This window comes from Podarcis gaigeae (genome assembly GCF_964106915.1).
Source record: "Podarcis gaigeae genome assembly, chromosome: 11".
Taxonomy (NCBI): Eukaryota; Metazoa; Chordata; class Lepidosauria; order Squamata; family Lacertidae; genus Podarcis; species Podarcis gaigeae.
This window is the reverse complement of record NC_139687.1, coordinates 4,999,539-5,013,304: the sequence shown is the minus strand read 5'-3', so window position 1 is coordinate 5,013,304 and position 13,766 is coordinate 4,999,539. Positions and strand designations below refer to the sequence as shown.

The window sequence follows — 13,766 nt, the reverse complement described above, 5'->3', positions numbered from 1 at the left end:
AGCTAAAATGGAAAGACGACATACCCCAATGATTGCGTTCAGTTCTGCCATGGTCACTTGTTTGGCCCGTTCCACAGCCTGCACCACTTGTTGCTGGTGCTATAAATGAAGATCAGAAACAGAATAAAATTATTTGCTTTCTAGTGAATTAAGCACAGAATTTCCTTCTCTCCTTTAAAAATAAGCTTTAAAAAAAACCCTCTTTTAGATTGCATGCAGGCCTGAAATAATATGTGCCTTACAGAGCAAGAATTCTGGGTGGATTTGTAAGATAGCTCGAGGTGAGGGTTTATTTTATCCAGACCAAGTAATTAACTGGAATTCAGCTTTCATCTCTCTGCCCAGAGAGAACTCTCTACTCCAAATGGGCAACAGCAGCATACCAATCTTTGACTTAAGAGGACAGTGCTGTCCTCAACTGCAAGAATCGTTCTCTAGGAATAAGACAGCAAAATGTAGTGAACAAAGTGATGCATTTGAAAAACAAGGCACCCACCCACCCACTAGCCACGCTATTTCCTTGTCAGAAAAGCAAACGTTCGTTCTAATTCTCCCTGACTTGTGCACTTGACTGCTTACTTTGATATAAATATATCCCTTAACTTGCTTCAGCTTTAAATTTATTTATTCCAATAAAGGGGTTAATCCAGACTTGAAGCAATTAAATGAGAGAGAGAGAGAGAGAGAAAGAAAGAGAGGATAGGGAAAGAGGAGAGGAGGAAAGCAAGAGAGTAAGCTGAAACACCCTGGCCTTTCATCTGTATGTAAACAAGGGAAAGACAAGCTTGCTAATTTAGGATTACAAGTCTGGAGACAGAAGACACAGGCGTTGGCACATTTTAAAGAAGCTTTGCTATAGGGAAAAATACATGTTGAATCTTTGTTCATATTTCAATCAAAATGTGAAAGCCTTTGGCTGTTTCGATCACCAGAGCCATGATTAAGGCTAAGGCTGAGATTCTAAACATGCTTACACTAGGGGAAAAAAGCCTTCATGAAACTCTCAGATAAATGTCTGAGGCTTGAACTGAGGTGGGCTGGCTTACCTGCGCTATATCATCACACAGCTTTAACTATCATGACTCCCCTGGGCCTCCAAGAAGTCAAAAATGGGTAGTTTGGGGTGAGGGTGCTGAAATGTTTTTGGTTTTTTTTTTTAAAGATATCTCTGGCCCCTCCCAAAGAGCCATAATTCCCAGCAGCCCTTGGCTTAGAGCCATGGTAGTTTCAATGCAATTTGTTTCATAAAGATCAGGTAGACTGAACATATTGTTAAAATCTCAATGCTGTTCAGCTCAGCAGGTTTGAAATTTGCTTGCCCTCTAGAAAAGTAGAGTGGTGCACAAAACGGAATCAAAAATGTTCTAGACTGGAGCGCCACAAAGTTTTTCTGTTTAGGGGAAACGACACTCCAATAAGTAAGATGGAGCTCTAGGGAAAGACAAAGGGCAGGATACTCTAACTGTAGGAACACTGGACAATGAATTGCCAAATAGACTGTTGGTGAATCGATTCAAGAATCAAGATTTTTCTTACTCTAGACCAGAGGTTTTCAACCTTTTTGAGTCCACGGCTCCCTTGACCAACTACATTCTTTCTGTGGCTCTCCTGCGGGGAAACACACTCCCAAGTCTCAGGAGCTCAGTTATGTCGCCCTTCCCTGCCAAGCTGGCAGCCTCACCTTCCCTTGTGGAGTGTTCCTTCAGCCTCCTCTCCTCTCCCCTTGGGCTCCCTCCCTCACTTGCTTGCTTACTCTGAGGCCACCTCAGCTCCTGGCAACCAGCACCCCGACTGACCCCAGAGGCACCATTCGACTGGAGAGCTTGTAGCCAGGCCCACTGCAACAAACAGCTGCACAAACCTCTGGAGACAGATACGTGGGAGGACATCAAAGGAGGAAGGGAAGAAAGAAAGGAGGGATGGAGGCTGGTGCTGCCCGTGGCATCCCTGACCACCATTCAAGGCACCCCGGCTGAAAACCACAGCTCTAGACGTAATGATGGAGGACACCAGCACCATACTACCACCACCAAAGAAGTATAAACATACTCAAAACTCCCACGCACAGGGCTGTCCTGTTGCCTCTGTGCACAGAGAAAATTCTTACTAGGGTTGCTGAGCATTCAGCTGCTTTAAAAGAAAAGGGGAAACCAACTGCAAACATGAAGAGCTTTGTGCAGTGAGTGCAAAACAGGAAAACAGAGGGCTGCAAAAATCCAAATCAGCAGTAGTTTTAAAACTGGGCCTGGTGACTGGCACCAGGTTTGCTGGCAATGCTTCTTGTGTGCTGCTGCTTACAGGTGCTATGAGAAAAAAACTGCTCCTTTTCCCTTATGGGGTACCCAAGAGTCCATATAGAGTCCTTTTGTAGGTTGTAGGAGAAAACAACAGAGACCAACCAGAGAATATTGAGAAGCAAAGCAGCTAGTAAACCTGATCTTTATTAAAGCTGTGGCAAAAGGGTGCTCCCCCTCACATACAGGAGGGGGGGAGGGAGCCAGAACAAAGGTGTGCCCACCCTTATATAGACATTTTAAATTGCCCACCCTCAAACTCCAGACCACCCCCAGAAACATCATACATACATCACAGAAGGGGTGTAGCCCAAGACCACCACCCCAGATACATCATACCTACATCACAGAAAAGGCGGTCTACAACAGAAATCTGAGTGCATTGTTTATCTCCTGTCTGCCATTTACCTGAATGCACTATCTGGGTTTTGGCCACTCTTTTGTTATTATAACTATTTAATTCCTGAATCCAGGTCACAGGCTCACCCTATTCACACCTTAAATGTGCCCTTAAGGCAGGATTTGTGAGCACAGAGACAATGGGGAGCTTTCCCATTTCCTTAGACATTGCAGAGAAATATTTGAGGTCATTTTGGGAGAGAGAAAATGGTTTCAGGACTTTTCTGTGGGTTTCAGACAGGTGGTTTATATATTTGCATGTGTTTGGTACATTTATGAACATCTATTTTATATATACAAGACCTTAAACGTCTTCTAACACAGGAGTTGGCTATTGCCTCCCCTTGTTCTCTGTTTTGTTCCTTTCCTGCCCCCGCCCCCCCCCCCCGACTCTCGCAGCCACTTGGGTACTCTATTCCCTAAGGTGAAGGTGGATTAGCAGGAAGAGCAGAGGGGCTGGTCACTGTCTCCTCCCTTCCCTCCTCAAGTCACTCATAAACCAGCTGAGTCCCGTGAGCAGCAGCTGCTAAGTTTGGCTCCAACGACTTGATGATTATGGTGATGACAATCCAAAAGGTGACCTGGGGCATCTAAGAATCCGGTGGGGCCTCAAAGAAAGAACGCTGGTGGGCTGGGAATGGTCAAAATTAACCCTCCTCCTCTTCTTTTGTTCTTCCATCTTTTAGCCTTCCTTTGTTTCATAATTTATTCCTGCTCCCTTCCTTTCTCATCAATTCGCCTCTTCACATTCCTCTTCACTTTCTAATCCTGGAATCCTTCTTTTCCCCTCTGCCATTTTCTTCTTCGTTCTTTTCTTTCTTCACAACTATTAGAATTCTTCCCCATGTCCTTCTTAGACCCTGATCAATCCCCACCCCAATCCTCTTCCCCACTCAACTACTTTCCCCCCAGGTATGCAGTGGGGCCTTAATTTCTTTCTTCACTGAGTTTCATCTTATCCAACTTTGCCTTTTTACCTGAATGAACTATAATGGAACCAACTGTTGGCACCCAAGATCACAAAGGGTGTATGTGTAGCATCCAAACCAACTTCTGGGGAATGTAGACCAGGATTACCAGGGCCTGATTACCAATGCCTGATCTTACTCACACTCACTAGGGGATCAAGGGTTTCACAGAGGATAGGGAATGAACCCCGCCTTCTCCCCAGTCCAAAATGTTGATTAAATCTGGGATTGACTTTGACTTTTCACTTTCCTCCCTGCTCCCAACTCCAGGCTCTGAGCTGCAAAAGAAGGGCACTCAGAAAGCTGCCTAAAGTCGTTGGCACCATCTAACTCACTACTGCCTACCGTGGTGGCAGCAGCCCTCCAGGGTGATCTATGCATGTGCTCATGCGCGCCTTCAGCTATTTGAGTGCATGCCCTGTGCGTACTTAATTGGCATAATAGAATCAACAAAATAGAAGGAGGCGACAAACACAACAGGGATCACTTGCTGGGATGAACATGAAAGACCAAAATTGCTCCTCAAGTACAAATTCAAATACGTGTGGTTGTGGACTTCTCCAGACCAATTCAAAATGGTGGTGGTGGAGGAAATGGATTAACAGCTAAGTAATTATCAAATGTGGACAAGCCAGGGGGGAGGGGGCAGAATCAGAAGCGTAGAAGAGCAGAAAATAATCAATAGGATACTCTTATCCCTGGATAGAAAGTCTGTGGGTCATATTGGAGTACCACTATGTCAAAGGAAGCACATAGCTCTTGCAGGAAACAAGTTTATTCACAGAATCACTACAGGTAGAAGTTCAAGCCAAAAAAAAGCAATACAGTATTAGGGACATATTATGCTACCTGACCAAAATTCTGATGGTGATCTTGAAATGTGAGGAGGCATCAGGAAGGTGGAAGAAGGTAGAAAATATAATAATGAATGCCATAAATATATGAGGGTAAAATGTAATTTCGGGCTTTACAGAACTAGACAAATTTCCCTGATGCAGTTATTTATAAGTCTACAAGGAAAGAGGCGACTGTTGATTTAATCACCAGTGGTGCCAAGGAACTGATTCAAGACAAACAATGTTGAAACAGTGACCATAACATTGAAAATGAAATATGTTTAAGTGGAAAATTACTCCAACCCCTCTCCCCCCCCCCAAAAAAAATAAACCCCAAATATGCTTTTTCAGCATCACATTTTGCAAAAGAGTGAAAAGGGAAGTTGAAGAATGAAGCTAGAGTGTCACATACCTTCAACAAACATGAAGCCTAATTTTCAAAACATACACATACACTTGTAATAGAGGCTTAAATACAGTGTCTATCACAGACTGTATGTGAGTCAAGGAGGCTAACAAAATGCAAGACATAAAACTTTAAGAAATGGAAGTTTTGTCCCTAAGAACAAAGAGCATAAACTCGGATAAATCAAACCCAAATTCACCAGAAGGAAAGACAGGAGGTCTGAAAAGCAAAATAATTAATAAGAAGGTGTGTGTCCAAGGAACACCAAAACAGACAAAGATGCTGAAAGAAGTATTTGCATCAATCTCTGCTGGGAGGTTCTTGTTGAGAAAGCATCTTGCTGCTGGTGGTTTCTTTCTAGCAGTTTTCAGCTGACAAATAAAGGCCACAACCGATGAAGTTTGGATTTGATCAGCTTAAAAGTTGCTAATATGCAGTGGCGTAGCATGGGGGGTGCAGTGGGGCTGGCCTCACTGGGCGCAACATCTGGGGGGTTGGGTTAGGGGGCACAAATCCACGGGTTAGGGGGCGCAAATTACTTGCCTTGCCCCGGATGCCCCTGATGCTGACAACCCACGCTATGCCACTGCTAATATGGAAGTCCGCAGACAACCCTGACGCCTTCCAGTTGTTGCTGGACTGCAACTCCCACCATCCCTGACCACTGGCCGTGCTAGAGTTCAAAATATATGGTGGTCACCAGGCAGGGAAGGTTCTTGATTGAACACGAACCAGAAGGATGCCACCACTTCACCAAAGGTGCCTCTTGTGAAGCTGCTCAGATGCTTTCAATTCCTTGTTGTAAGTGCTATAGTTGGATTACACATGAATGAGCTCAAGAGAATACATTTTAAAAACTTCCTTCTTAATAAAATCACTCTCACACACACGACTAAAGTTTCTGAAGCCAGCTAATACCTTTAAATGCAGACTAACATAAGAGTATGGCAATTCACTCCATCATTCAGAATGAAGTACAAAGTGAAGGGATTCTGTCTGGTTCTACAAAAACAACAACTTAAGTAATTTTTTTTTTGGGGGGGGGGGAGATACAATATATTAGTCTAATATGATCCTGCTCATCAGTAATCAGTGCATCAGACAATAGGAAGCTCCATGTGACGCCATTATCAACGCCATCCAAATTGTTTTTTTGCTAATGTAGGTCAGGCCTATTTTATTTCCCAACATCTGAGAAGAGCCGTGAAGCCTTTAAAAATCCTCTTTTCAAATAATTTCCATCTGCTATTCTGCCCAGAAAGCATAAGAAAGGAATCGAGTGCTTCAATATTAAACATTTACTCCAAGGCATTAATACATGTTTCTGTGCACACTCCTTCCTAGTAAAAAAAAAAGAGAGAGAGAGAGAGAGAGAGAAAGGGGGAGGGCATCCAGATATTCTTTTGCTGTTAAATGTATCTTTATTTCAGTTAATCCTCTTTAGGATGGGCACAGAGTCTGAATTTGCAAATGCTCTGGAGATAACATTTACTTTTAAAAGATTTAGAAAAGTAGGTTTAACAAAAAAAAAAAAGTCAGTGCCACCCCACAGAGCACTAGCAGAGCATTAAAAACTCTCTTAGTAGTACACACTAACTGAAAAGAGGTTTAAGAACTGGAGGATTTTCTTTATATTGATGGGAACTGGGGAGAAGGGGTGGGTGGGAAGAGCAGGTCTTAACTACAGTAAGAGGCTTTTTAGCCATTATAAAGGACCGGACAAAGAAACCAAAGACATTGTATTCAAAACTGGGTGGAAGCCAGAGTTTTCTTGAAGCATCTCCTTACTCTACTGCTACATAAAATACCCACGGCTTCTTCCATGGTGTAATGTACTATCACAGCACCATTTCCTTGGAGAGAAACACATTCACACACAAACACACACAAGTTCAGTGGAGGAAAAACAACTTGCTTTTGAATGTCTCAAGATAGCAAGTAAAGTTTTATATAGATTCAGGCAAATACTACAAGCTCGAGTAATTCAGGTTGGGTAGTGAAAGAGAGAGCATAGTTAATACTGGTGCAGATGACCGGTGGGGGATATCGGAGGCAATTTCTGTATGAGTGTGTAGAACAGGCATCATAAATAAAATCTGTGTAGCTATTACTTCCTATAATCCACTTTGTTAACCCAGGTTTACTAAGAATATATTTCATTCTATTGCATTATAGCAGGAGTGGCCAGTGTAGAGTCCAACTTCCATCAGTCCAGCCAACCTGAAAAATGGTAAGAAATAATGGATGTTGTAGTCTAACAACAACTGAAGGGCACCACATTAGTGACATAGGCTTTGGAACAGGGTGGGTTCTGTAATTGGCTATACACCATCTGAAAATCCTAAGTAGGAAGAAGGGCAGTATATAGTTGTTTTTAGTGCACATTAGGGTTGCCATATTTCAATGAGTAGAATTGCTTTTCTTAAAGAAACCCACTCAAATTGTTGAGCTTTTTTTAAGCTTTTGGTGCTGTTTCCACTCCTTTTACCATTGCGTTGCCATACATCCAGGTTTCCCCCGACATTTTGCTGATTTGGCAAAATTCCCCCAATGCCATTTTTACAAGCGAAAACCAGAATTTTCCTAACGTATGGCAAGCCTAATACACATAAATAGCCCATTGTTCAGATCATTCTTTTGAGAAATATCTAGTATATCTTACTAATGGTTCAGTAAGAAATTGCTGAATCGCCCGTTTTCTTTAGCATAAAATCGTAGAGCTGGAAGGGATCCAAGGGTCATCTAGTACAACCCCCTGAAATGCAGGAATCTCAGCTAAAGCATCCATGACAGATGGCCATCCAACCTCTGCTTAAATGCTTCCAAGGAAGGAGAGTCCACAACCTCCAGAGGGAGACTGCTCCAGTGTCAAACAGGTCTTGCAGAAACACTTTCTGACAGTATGTTTAGTTGAAATCTCCTTTCCTGTAACTTGAAGCCACTGGTTCAGGTCCTACCCTCCAGAGCAGGAGAAAACAAGCTTGTTCCCTCTATGTGTGACAGTCCTTTAGATATTTGAAGATGGCTATCATATTTCCTCCCAGTCTCCGCTTTTCCAGGCTAAACATACCCAAATCCTTCACGCCCTCCTCGGGTCTAGTTTCTGATGCTTGATCATCTTGGTTGCCCTCCTCTGCACACCTTCCAGCTTGACAACATCCTTCTTAAATTGTGATGCCCAGAACTGGACCCAGTATTCCATGTGTGGCATGACCAAGTCAGAATAGAGTGGTACTCTTACTTCCCTTGATCTGGACACTATACTTCTGTTGATGCAGCCTAGAATAGCATTAGCTATTTTTTTGCTGCTGCATCCCACACTGTTGACTCATGTTAAGCTTGTGGCCCACCAAAACCCCTAGATCCTCTTCACTTGTACTCCTAGTAAGCCAGGTGTCCCTGGCCCTATATTTGTGCATCTGGTTCTTCCTGCCTAAGTGCAGAACCTTACATTTGTCCCTATTGAAATTCATTTTGTTAGCTTGGCCCCAGTTCTCCAATCTGTTAATGTCATTTTGAATTCTGATTCTGTCTTCTACAGCATTAGTAACCCCTCCCAGTTTGGTGTCACCTGCAAATTTGATGAGCATCCCTTCAATTCCTTCATCCAAGTCCTTTATAAATATGTTGAACAACAACGGGCCCAGGGCAGAATCCTGCAGCACCCCAATTGACGCTTTTCCCCAGGATGATGAGGAACCATTAATGAGTATTCTTTGGGTTCTGTCAGTCAACCATCTGCAAAGCCACCTAACAGTTACCTTGTCCAACCCACATTTTACCAGCTTCCTTGCAAGAATATCATGGGGGACTTCGTCAAAAGCCTTACTGAAATCAAGATACACTATTTCCACAGCATTCCCCTGATCCACCAAGCTTGTATTCCATCAAAAAAGAAAGAAATTAGTGTCAGCTGACATAACTTATTTTTTAAAAACCTATGCTGAATCTTAGTAATGTCAGCATCCTTTTCTAAGAGCTCACAGACTTACCATTGAATTGTCTATTCTAGGACCTATTATATGTTCTGCAAGCTAAACAAGTAGTTTTACCCTATTTGCATCATAGGTCAACTAATTGCAATAACATTACCATTAGGACACAATTTTCAGAAAATATTTTTCTACTGAGATTATTGATGAAAAGAAAAATCACTTGTGCAGAATCACTGTGGAACAGAATTGTGCAAATAGGGAGTGTAGCATGAAACAGAGACCTTCTGGCATCAACAAATTAATGTACAAGTCAAATACTAGCCTTTGCACATCAGTGCTTATGATGCTCATTCACCTCTATGAGTGTCTCAAAGACAATAATGATGGCCATTTCCCAGACAGAAGATGCTAGTCCCCTGGAAATTGACAGTAAGTCACATTCGAAGGTTACAGTTGGCAAAGGAACACAGCACAAATGTTCTGAATGCAAAGTCTCCAGGATTTCCATGTGCCTCAAAAAAAAGCAGCAGCATGCATTTCCTTTATCAGGAGGGAAATGGATAGTTCTCGTATCATATTGTTCTTCTATTGATAAGAAACCATGAGTAGAGGTGGAAAATAAAGGCAAAGAGAAAGTGGGGAAAGACAGGAAGACTGAGTGTCCTCCCAGATAAATCAGTTTGCAGTGTACTAACGTACAATGTACTAATGTATAGAGTAACAAATGTACATTTGTTGTTCCTCAAGGTAGAACTTCTATAAAGTGGATATCACATTTTTCAAGCACTCAAACAGTGTTTAGTGACTGGGAAACTTACTCCTCACCCCCAGAGCTGCATGGTTACTGCTAGTGTTGCATTTTAATAGTTGAACAAGATTCACTGACGTCTACTGAAGAATGCCTGTAACACCTCAAATGTGGAGCAACACCAATCTCCCCGCACCACGTCCTTGGGTCATCTTGTAAAAATGTTTTACCGTCTTCTAAAACTCAGCACTTTTTAAATTTAAAGTCAAAATGTGTAGAATAGCACGGTCACCCTCCTCCTGCTCCAGGAAAGCAATAGAGCAAAGTTATATTGCTCCATCTATCATATGCCAATGGAGCACCATGCCATTAGCACTGGATGATGCTAGAATGAGCATACATTATGAGGAAACTTAGTTCATTTGTCTAAGCCTTTGGGAAACATACTCAGAAAATAAAATGGGTCAACCAGTAAACTAAGGAACTAAGTCTTTCAGTATTGGGGCCATTTGACACGTTGCACAAGAAGCAAGCAAGGAGTTATTATGTCACAGCTTCCTGCAAACACACAATTGCTTTTTTCATACATTTTTGCTGCAAAGTTATAACTACTTAAGTAATCTTCCGCCTGTTCTGCCGTTGAGGACTTTTTGGGTCATTCTTTGTCTAGCTCCTCCCCTTTGACCTTACCGCCTTGGGTGACCCTGCTTGGAGTACGAGACTCCTGACAGCTTCATTCACAAGGGTCATAGGAACATGTAAGCCCACTCACCACGGCAAGGTGATGATCCAGCGAGTGCAGATATAATCAACACAGTGGCCTGCATGTTGTGGCCAGGGATAGTGGGAATAGGAGTCCAATAACAACTGGAAGGTCATCTCAGAAGAGGCTCTTGCCACAATACTGACAGATGGGTTAGGTAGGGAAAAGAGAACAAGACTTGCATGAAAATACCCAACATGCTTTGTAGCAGAGAAGGAATTAGGCAACCCATATCCTAACCCAACCCCTGGCATCTGTCAAGGGCTGGCATGGGCACTGGCCCCAGACCCACCCTGGACCTGCTGCTGCTTTTCTCCACTGTTGCCCACCCAACTACTGGCCAGCTCAGAAGAGATGAAGATGAGAGTGGTGATAGTCCTGAGGAAAATGAGCAACAGTTGCTACAATCTGCTTGCTGACCAGTTCTCTCCTTGACAAGCGAGCCCAAGCGGTGAAGAGCAGAAGGACTCACAGGGGCCGGGGGTGCCATAGAGTGTGTCTAGTTTAAGCCCCACCCCCTCTGTGGCTACACACTCCCACAACTCACTCCCATGTGAGAAGCTGGGGTTTTACTTCTGCACCAGGGACCGTTTTTGCCTCATGATATCCTAGGGCAGGCACAGGCAAACCCGGCCCTCCAGATGTTTTGGGACTCCCATCATCCCTAGCTAGCAGGACCACTGGTCAGGGATGATGGGAGTTGTAGTCCCAAACCATCTGGAGGGCCGAGTTTGCCTATGCCTTTCCTAGGGCTCGAAATCGTGTCGGGATCCTACATAATTGCTGCATAAGTCCAGCTCCCAATGCAAAGGATTGCAGGAGCAGTAACGTTAATGCAATAGAAAGAAAGAATGGGGCCAGAGAGCACACCCTGCTCTGACACTCACACCACCAGGACTACACCGGGGGAAGAAAGCCTAAACAGGGTTAAACTGGTTTTCTTTATGTGGCTGCCATTTTCAGAGGCAGTTCTGTACTTAGCATTACATCTAGTCTGACCCTACGCTGCATAAATATACAAACTGATTATCCCACTTAATAGCCATGATTACTAGAAATATGCAACACACCATATTAAGTATTATAAGGAAGCAAGAGTTTCCACGGTCTTTAGCTGGTTTGCTGCTGAGATCATTTATAGGGCAAGGTCAGAATGTTCTTAGGCATGCTGATTAAAGTGCCCTGCATATCGTTCAGACAATGGTGGCACACCACAATGATAATCTTAGTAAGAAATCTCTGGTGACTTAGACGATGATCTCTTCCATCGAACCATGTTAGCGCACGCCATTGATTTCTTACGAAGTTAACAAGCAATCAGATGAGTTAACCTAGCACGATTATCAGGCTCTAACACCGCCATCAGTGCATGCAGCCACCACATTTTGTTCATTTTCCCCACAGGCACAATAAATAAATGACTGATGACATTCTCCAGCCTTCCCTTTTCTTTCTTTTTTACATATGCGCATAAAAGGAAGGATACAGATTGAAGCGTTTATAAGTGTCAATGCCTTCACATGGCTGAAACAAAAGACAACTTCTTTAGGTGTTTCTGTTTTACACTGAGAAGTGAAGTGGCCCAGGATATGAAAAAGCAGCACTTACTTGTTGCTTCTGAGAGAACACCAGGATCTCTAGTGCATCCTGCTCACAGATACGGTTACTACCCACCCTAGTATGATTATAGGCAGTTGCAACAATTGTTCCCTAGGCAAAGGTCAGAAATCAGGTAGATTGTTGCAGGTGCTCGAAGACTACTCCAAGTCTACCATCTTTTGCCAAGGTTCAGATCTGTACAGCGCCGTTATGCTAGAAAAAAAAAAGTTTAACAAAAGAAAACGAGGGGATGTAGATTGGTTTGGACCACAGAGAGGGGCTGCCATGCTCTTTCCAACTGGTTCCTAGTTTTGACTCTTCTGCTTATCAACATCATCTCCTACAATGAGCATTGATGTATGTGCTATATTTCTGGATTCTGATATTTGTGTTCCAGTCAGGGTGTTCTACTCTCATTGCCACATGGTCTCAGAGTATAAAGTAATACCACAACTAGATACGAGTTGTAGAGTCTAATGCAGGCTTCCTCAATCAACCTCGGCCCTCCAGATGTTTTGAGACTACAATTCCCATCATCCCTGACCACTAGTCCCGCTGGCTATGGATCATGGGAGTTGTAGACCAAAAACATCTGGAAGACCGAGGTTGAGGAAGTCTGCTCTAATGTAGTTATTTCTCAATAAAATGGAAAATGGAAAAAATCTGATGAATTATTCTTCTACAACTCAACATGACTGATCACCGTAGCTAGTGTCAGAAAGGATTCTTTCCCCCTGGGTTATATTGGCTAGTGACTAGGTTGCCTTTTTCACCAGCTCTTAGTGGGTCTTATTCACAGAAGTCACAAGGGAGCTTTACATTCACTAAAAAGAAGATGTGTGGCAGCTTAAAGAGTAACAAATGTATTATGGTATCAGCTTTCATGGACCACAGTGCACTCCATTTAGTAGGCACAATTTCATTCATTTCCTCTGCTGGCACATTATGGTCTGGATAATGTTAGAAGATCTGCTCAGGTTCTGATGTGCAGGGAGGTTTCCTGCAATGAATTATAAGGAAGAGTGCGCTTGATGGCATCCAAAATATAGATTTTTTTCTTGGAGACATAAGGACAAAGAAAATCATAAGCACATACACACCAAGTTACTTCTTTTTAAGAAGTATATCCCCTGCCCACCTGCCCCGCCAAAATATCAAGCAACATAGGAGATAGCATACTAGAATCATACTAGTGGCCCACATAACATAACAGTTATTTCATATCAAATTTTGTGTGTGTGCTAGAGGATTTGATTTTTCAAAACTTTAGCATGTACTGAGTTTTCTCCAATTTCCCCAATCACAAAACTCCACAAAGGTGAAGGAATTGTACATGTAACTCTACTCTTTATTGCTACACAGAAAGAAACCCAACAATTTTTGTAAAATTCCTTTACCTTGTCAAAGAGGACCATAAGCACAACTTAAGATTGCTCTAGTCAAGTATGATGCCTATTTCATCCCCAAGATATATATTTTTTATATAAATATTTATTAAGATTTTTTGTGAAAGAAAAACATAAGTAATAAACAACATTGCTTATATCATAACAAAATTTCATAACTTGTTTAGACTTCCTCGTGTCTCCTGCTCCCACTTACATTGTTGAAAAGTTTTTTCAAGCAAATTATCATCTTGTTTACAATCTTATATCCACTCATTTAAATATAGTCTAATAGTTCTCCCGAAGGGTTTGTCTTTTCCTTGATCTCACTTATCATCAGTCTAATCATCAAATTCCAGTCTAATTTAGTGGTGGCCAATTATTTATTTCATCCCCAAGATAAATGTAGTTTATGAGATGGGTTCCTTCTATC

The 13,766-nt window shown here is 42.5% G+C and overlaps 1 protein-coding gene across 7 annotated transcripts in view; it reads right to left on the bottom strand.

Moving 5' to 3' along the window:
* Positions 1-13,766, bottom strand: part of TLE4 (TLE family member 4, transcriptional corepressor) — a 130,832-nt gene that overhangs the window by 69,096 nt on the left and 47,970 nt on the right. For 5 of the 7 annotated variants that reach the window (XR_014555953.1, XR_014555954.1, XR_014555957.1 and 2 more), the window contains one exon: positions 25-99. The exons of the other annotated variants lie outside the window; for them this stretch is intronic. Coding sequence is in view for 1 of the 5 variants with exons in the window: in XM_083702011.1 (XP_083558137.1) it covers positions 25-99 (75 nt within the window). In the remaining 4 variants the exon portion in view is untranslated. The remainder of the gene's footprint in view (positions 1-24; positions 100-13,766) is intronic. 7 annotated transcript variants of the gene reach the window in all.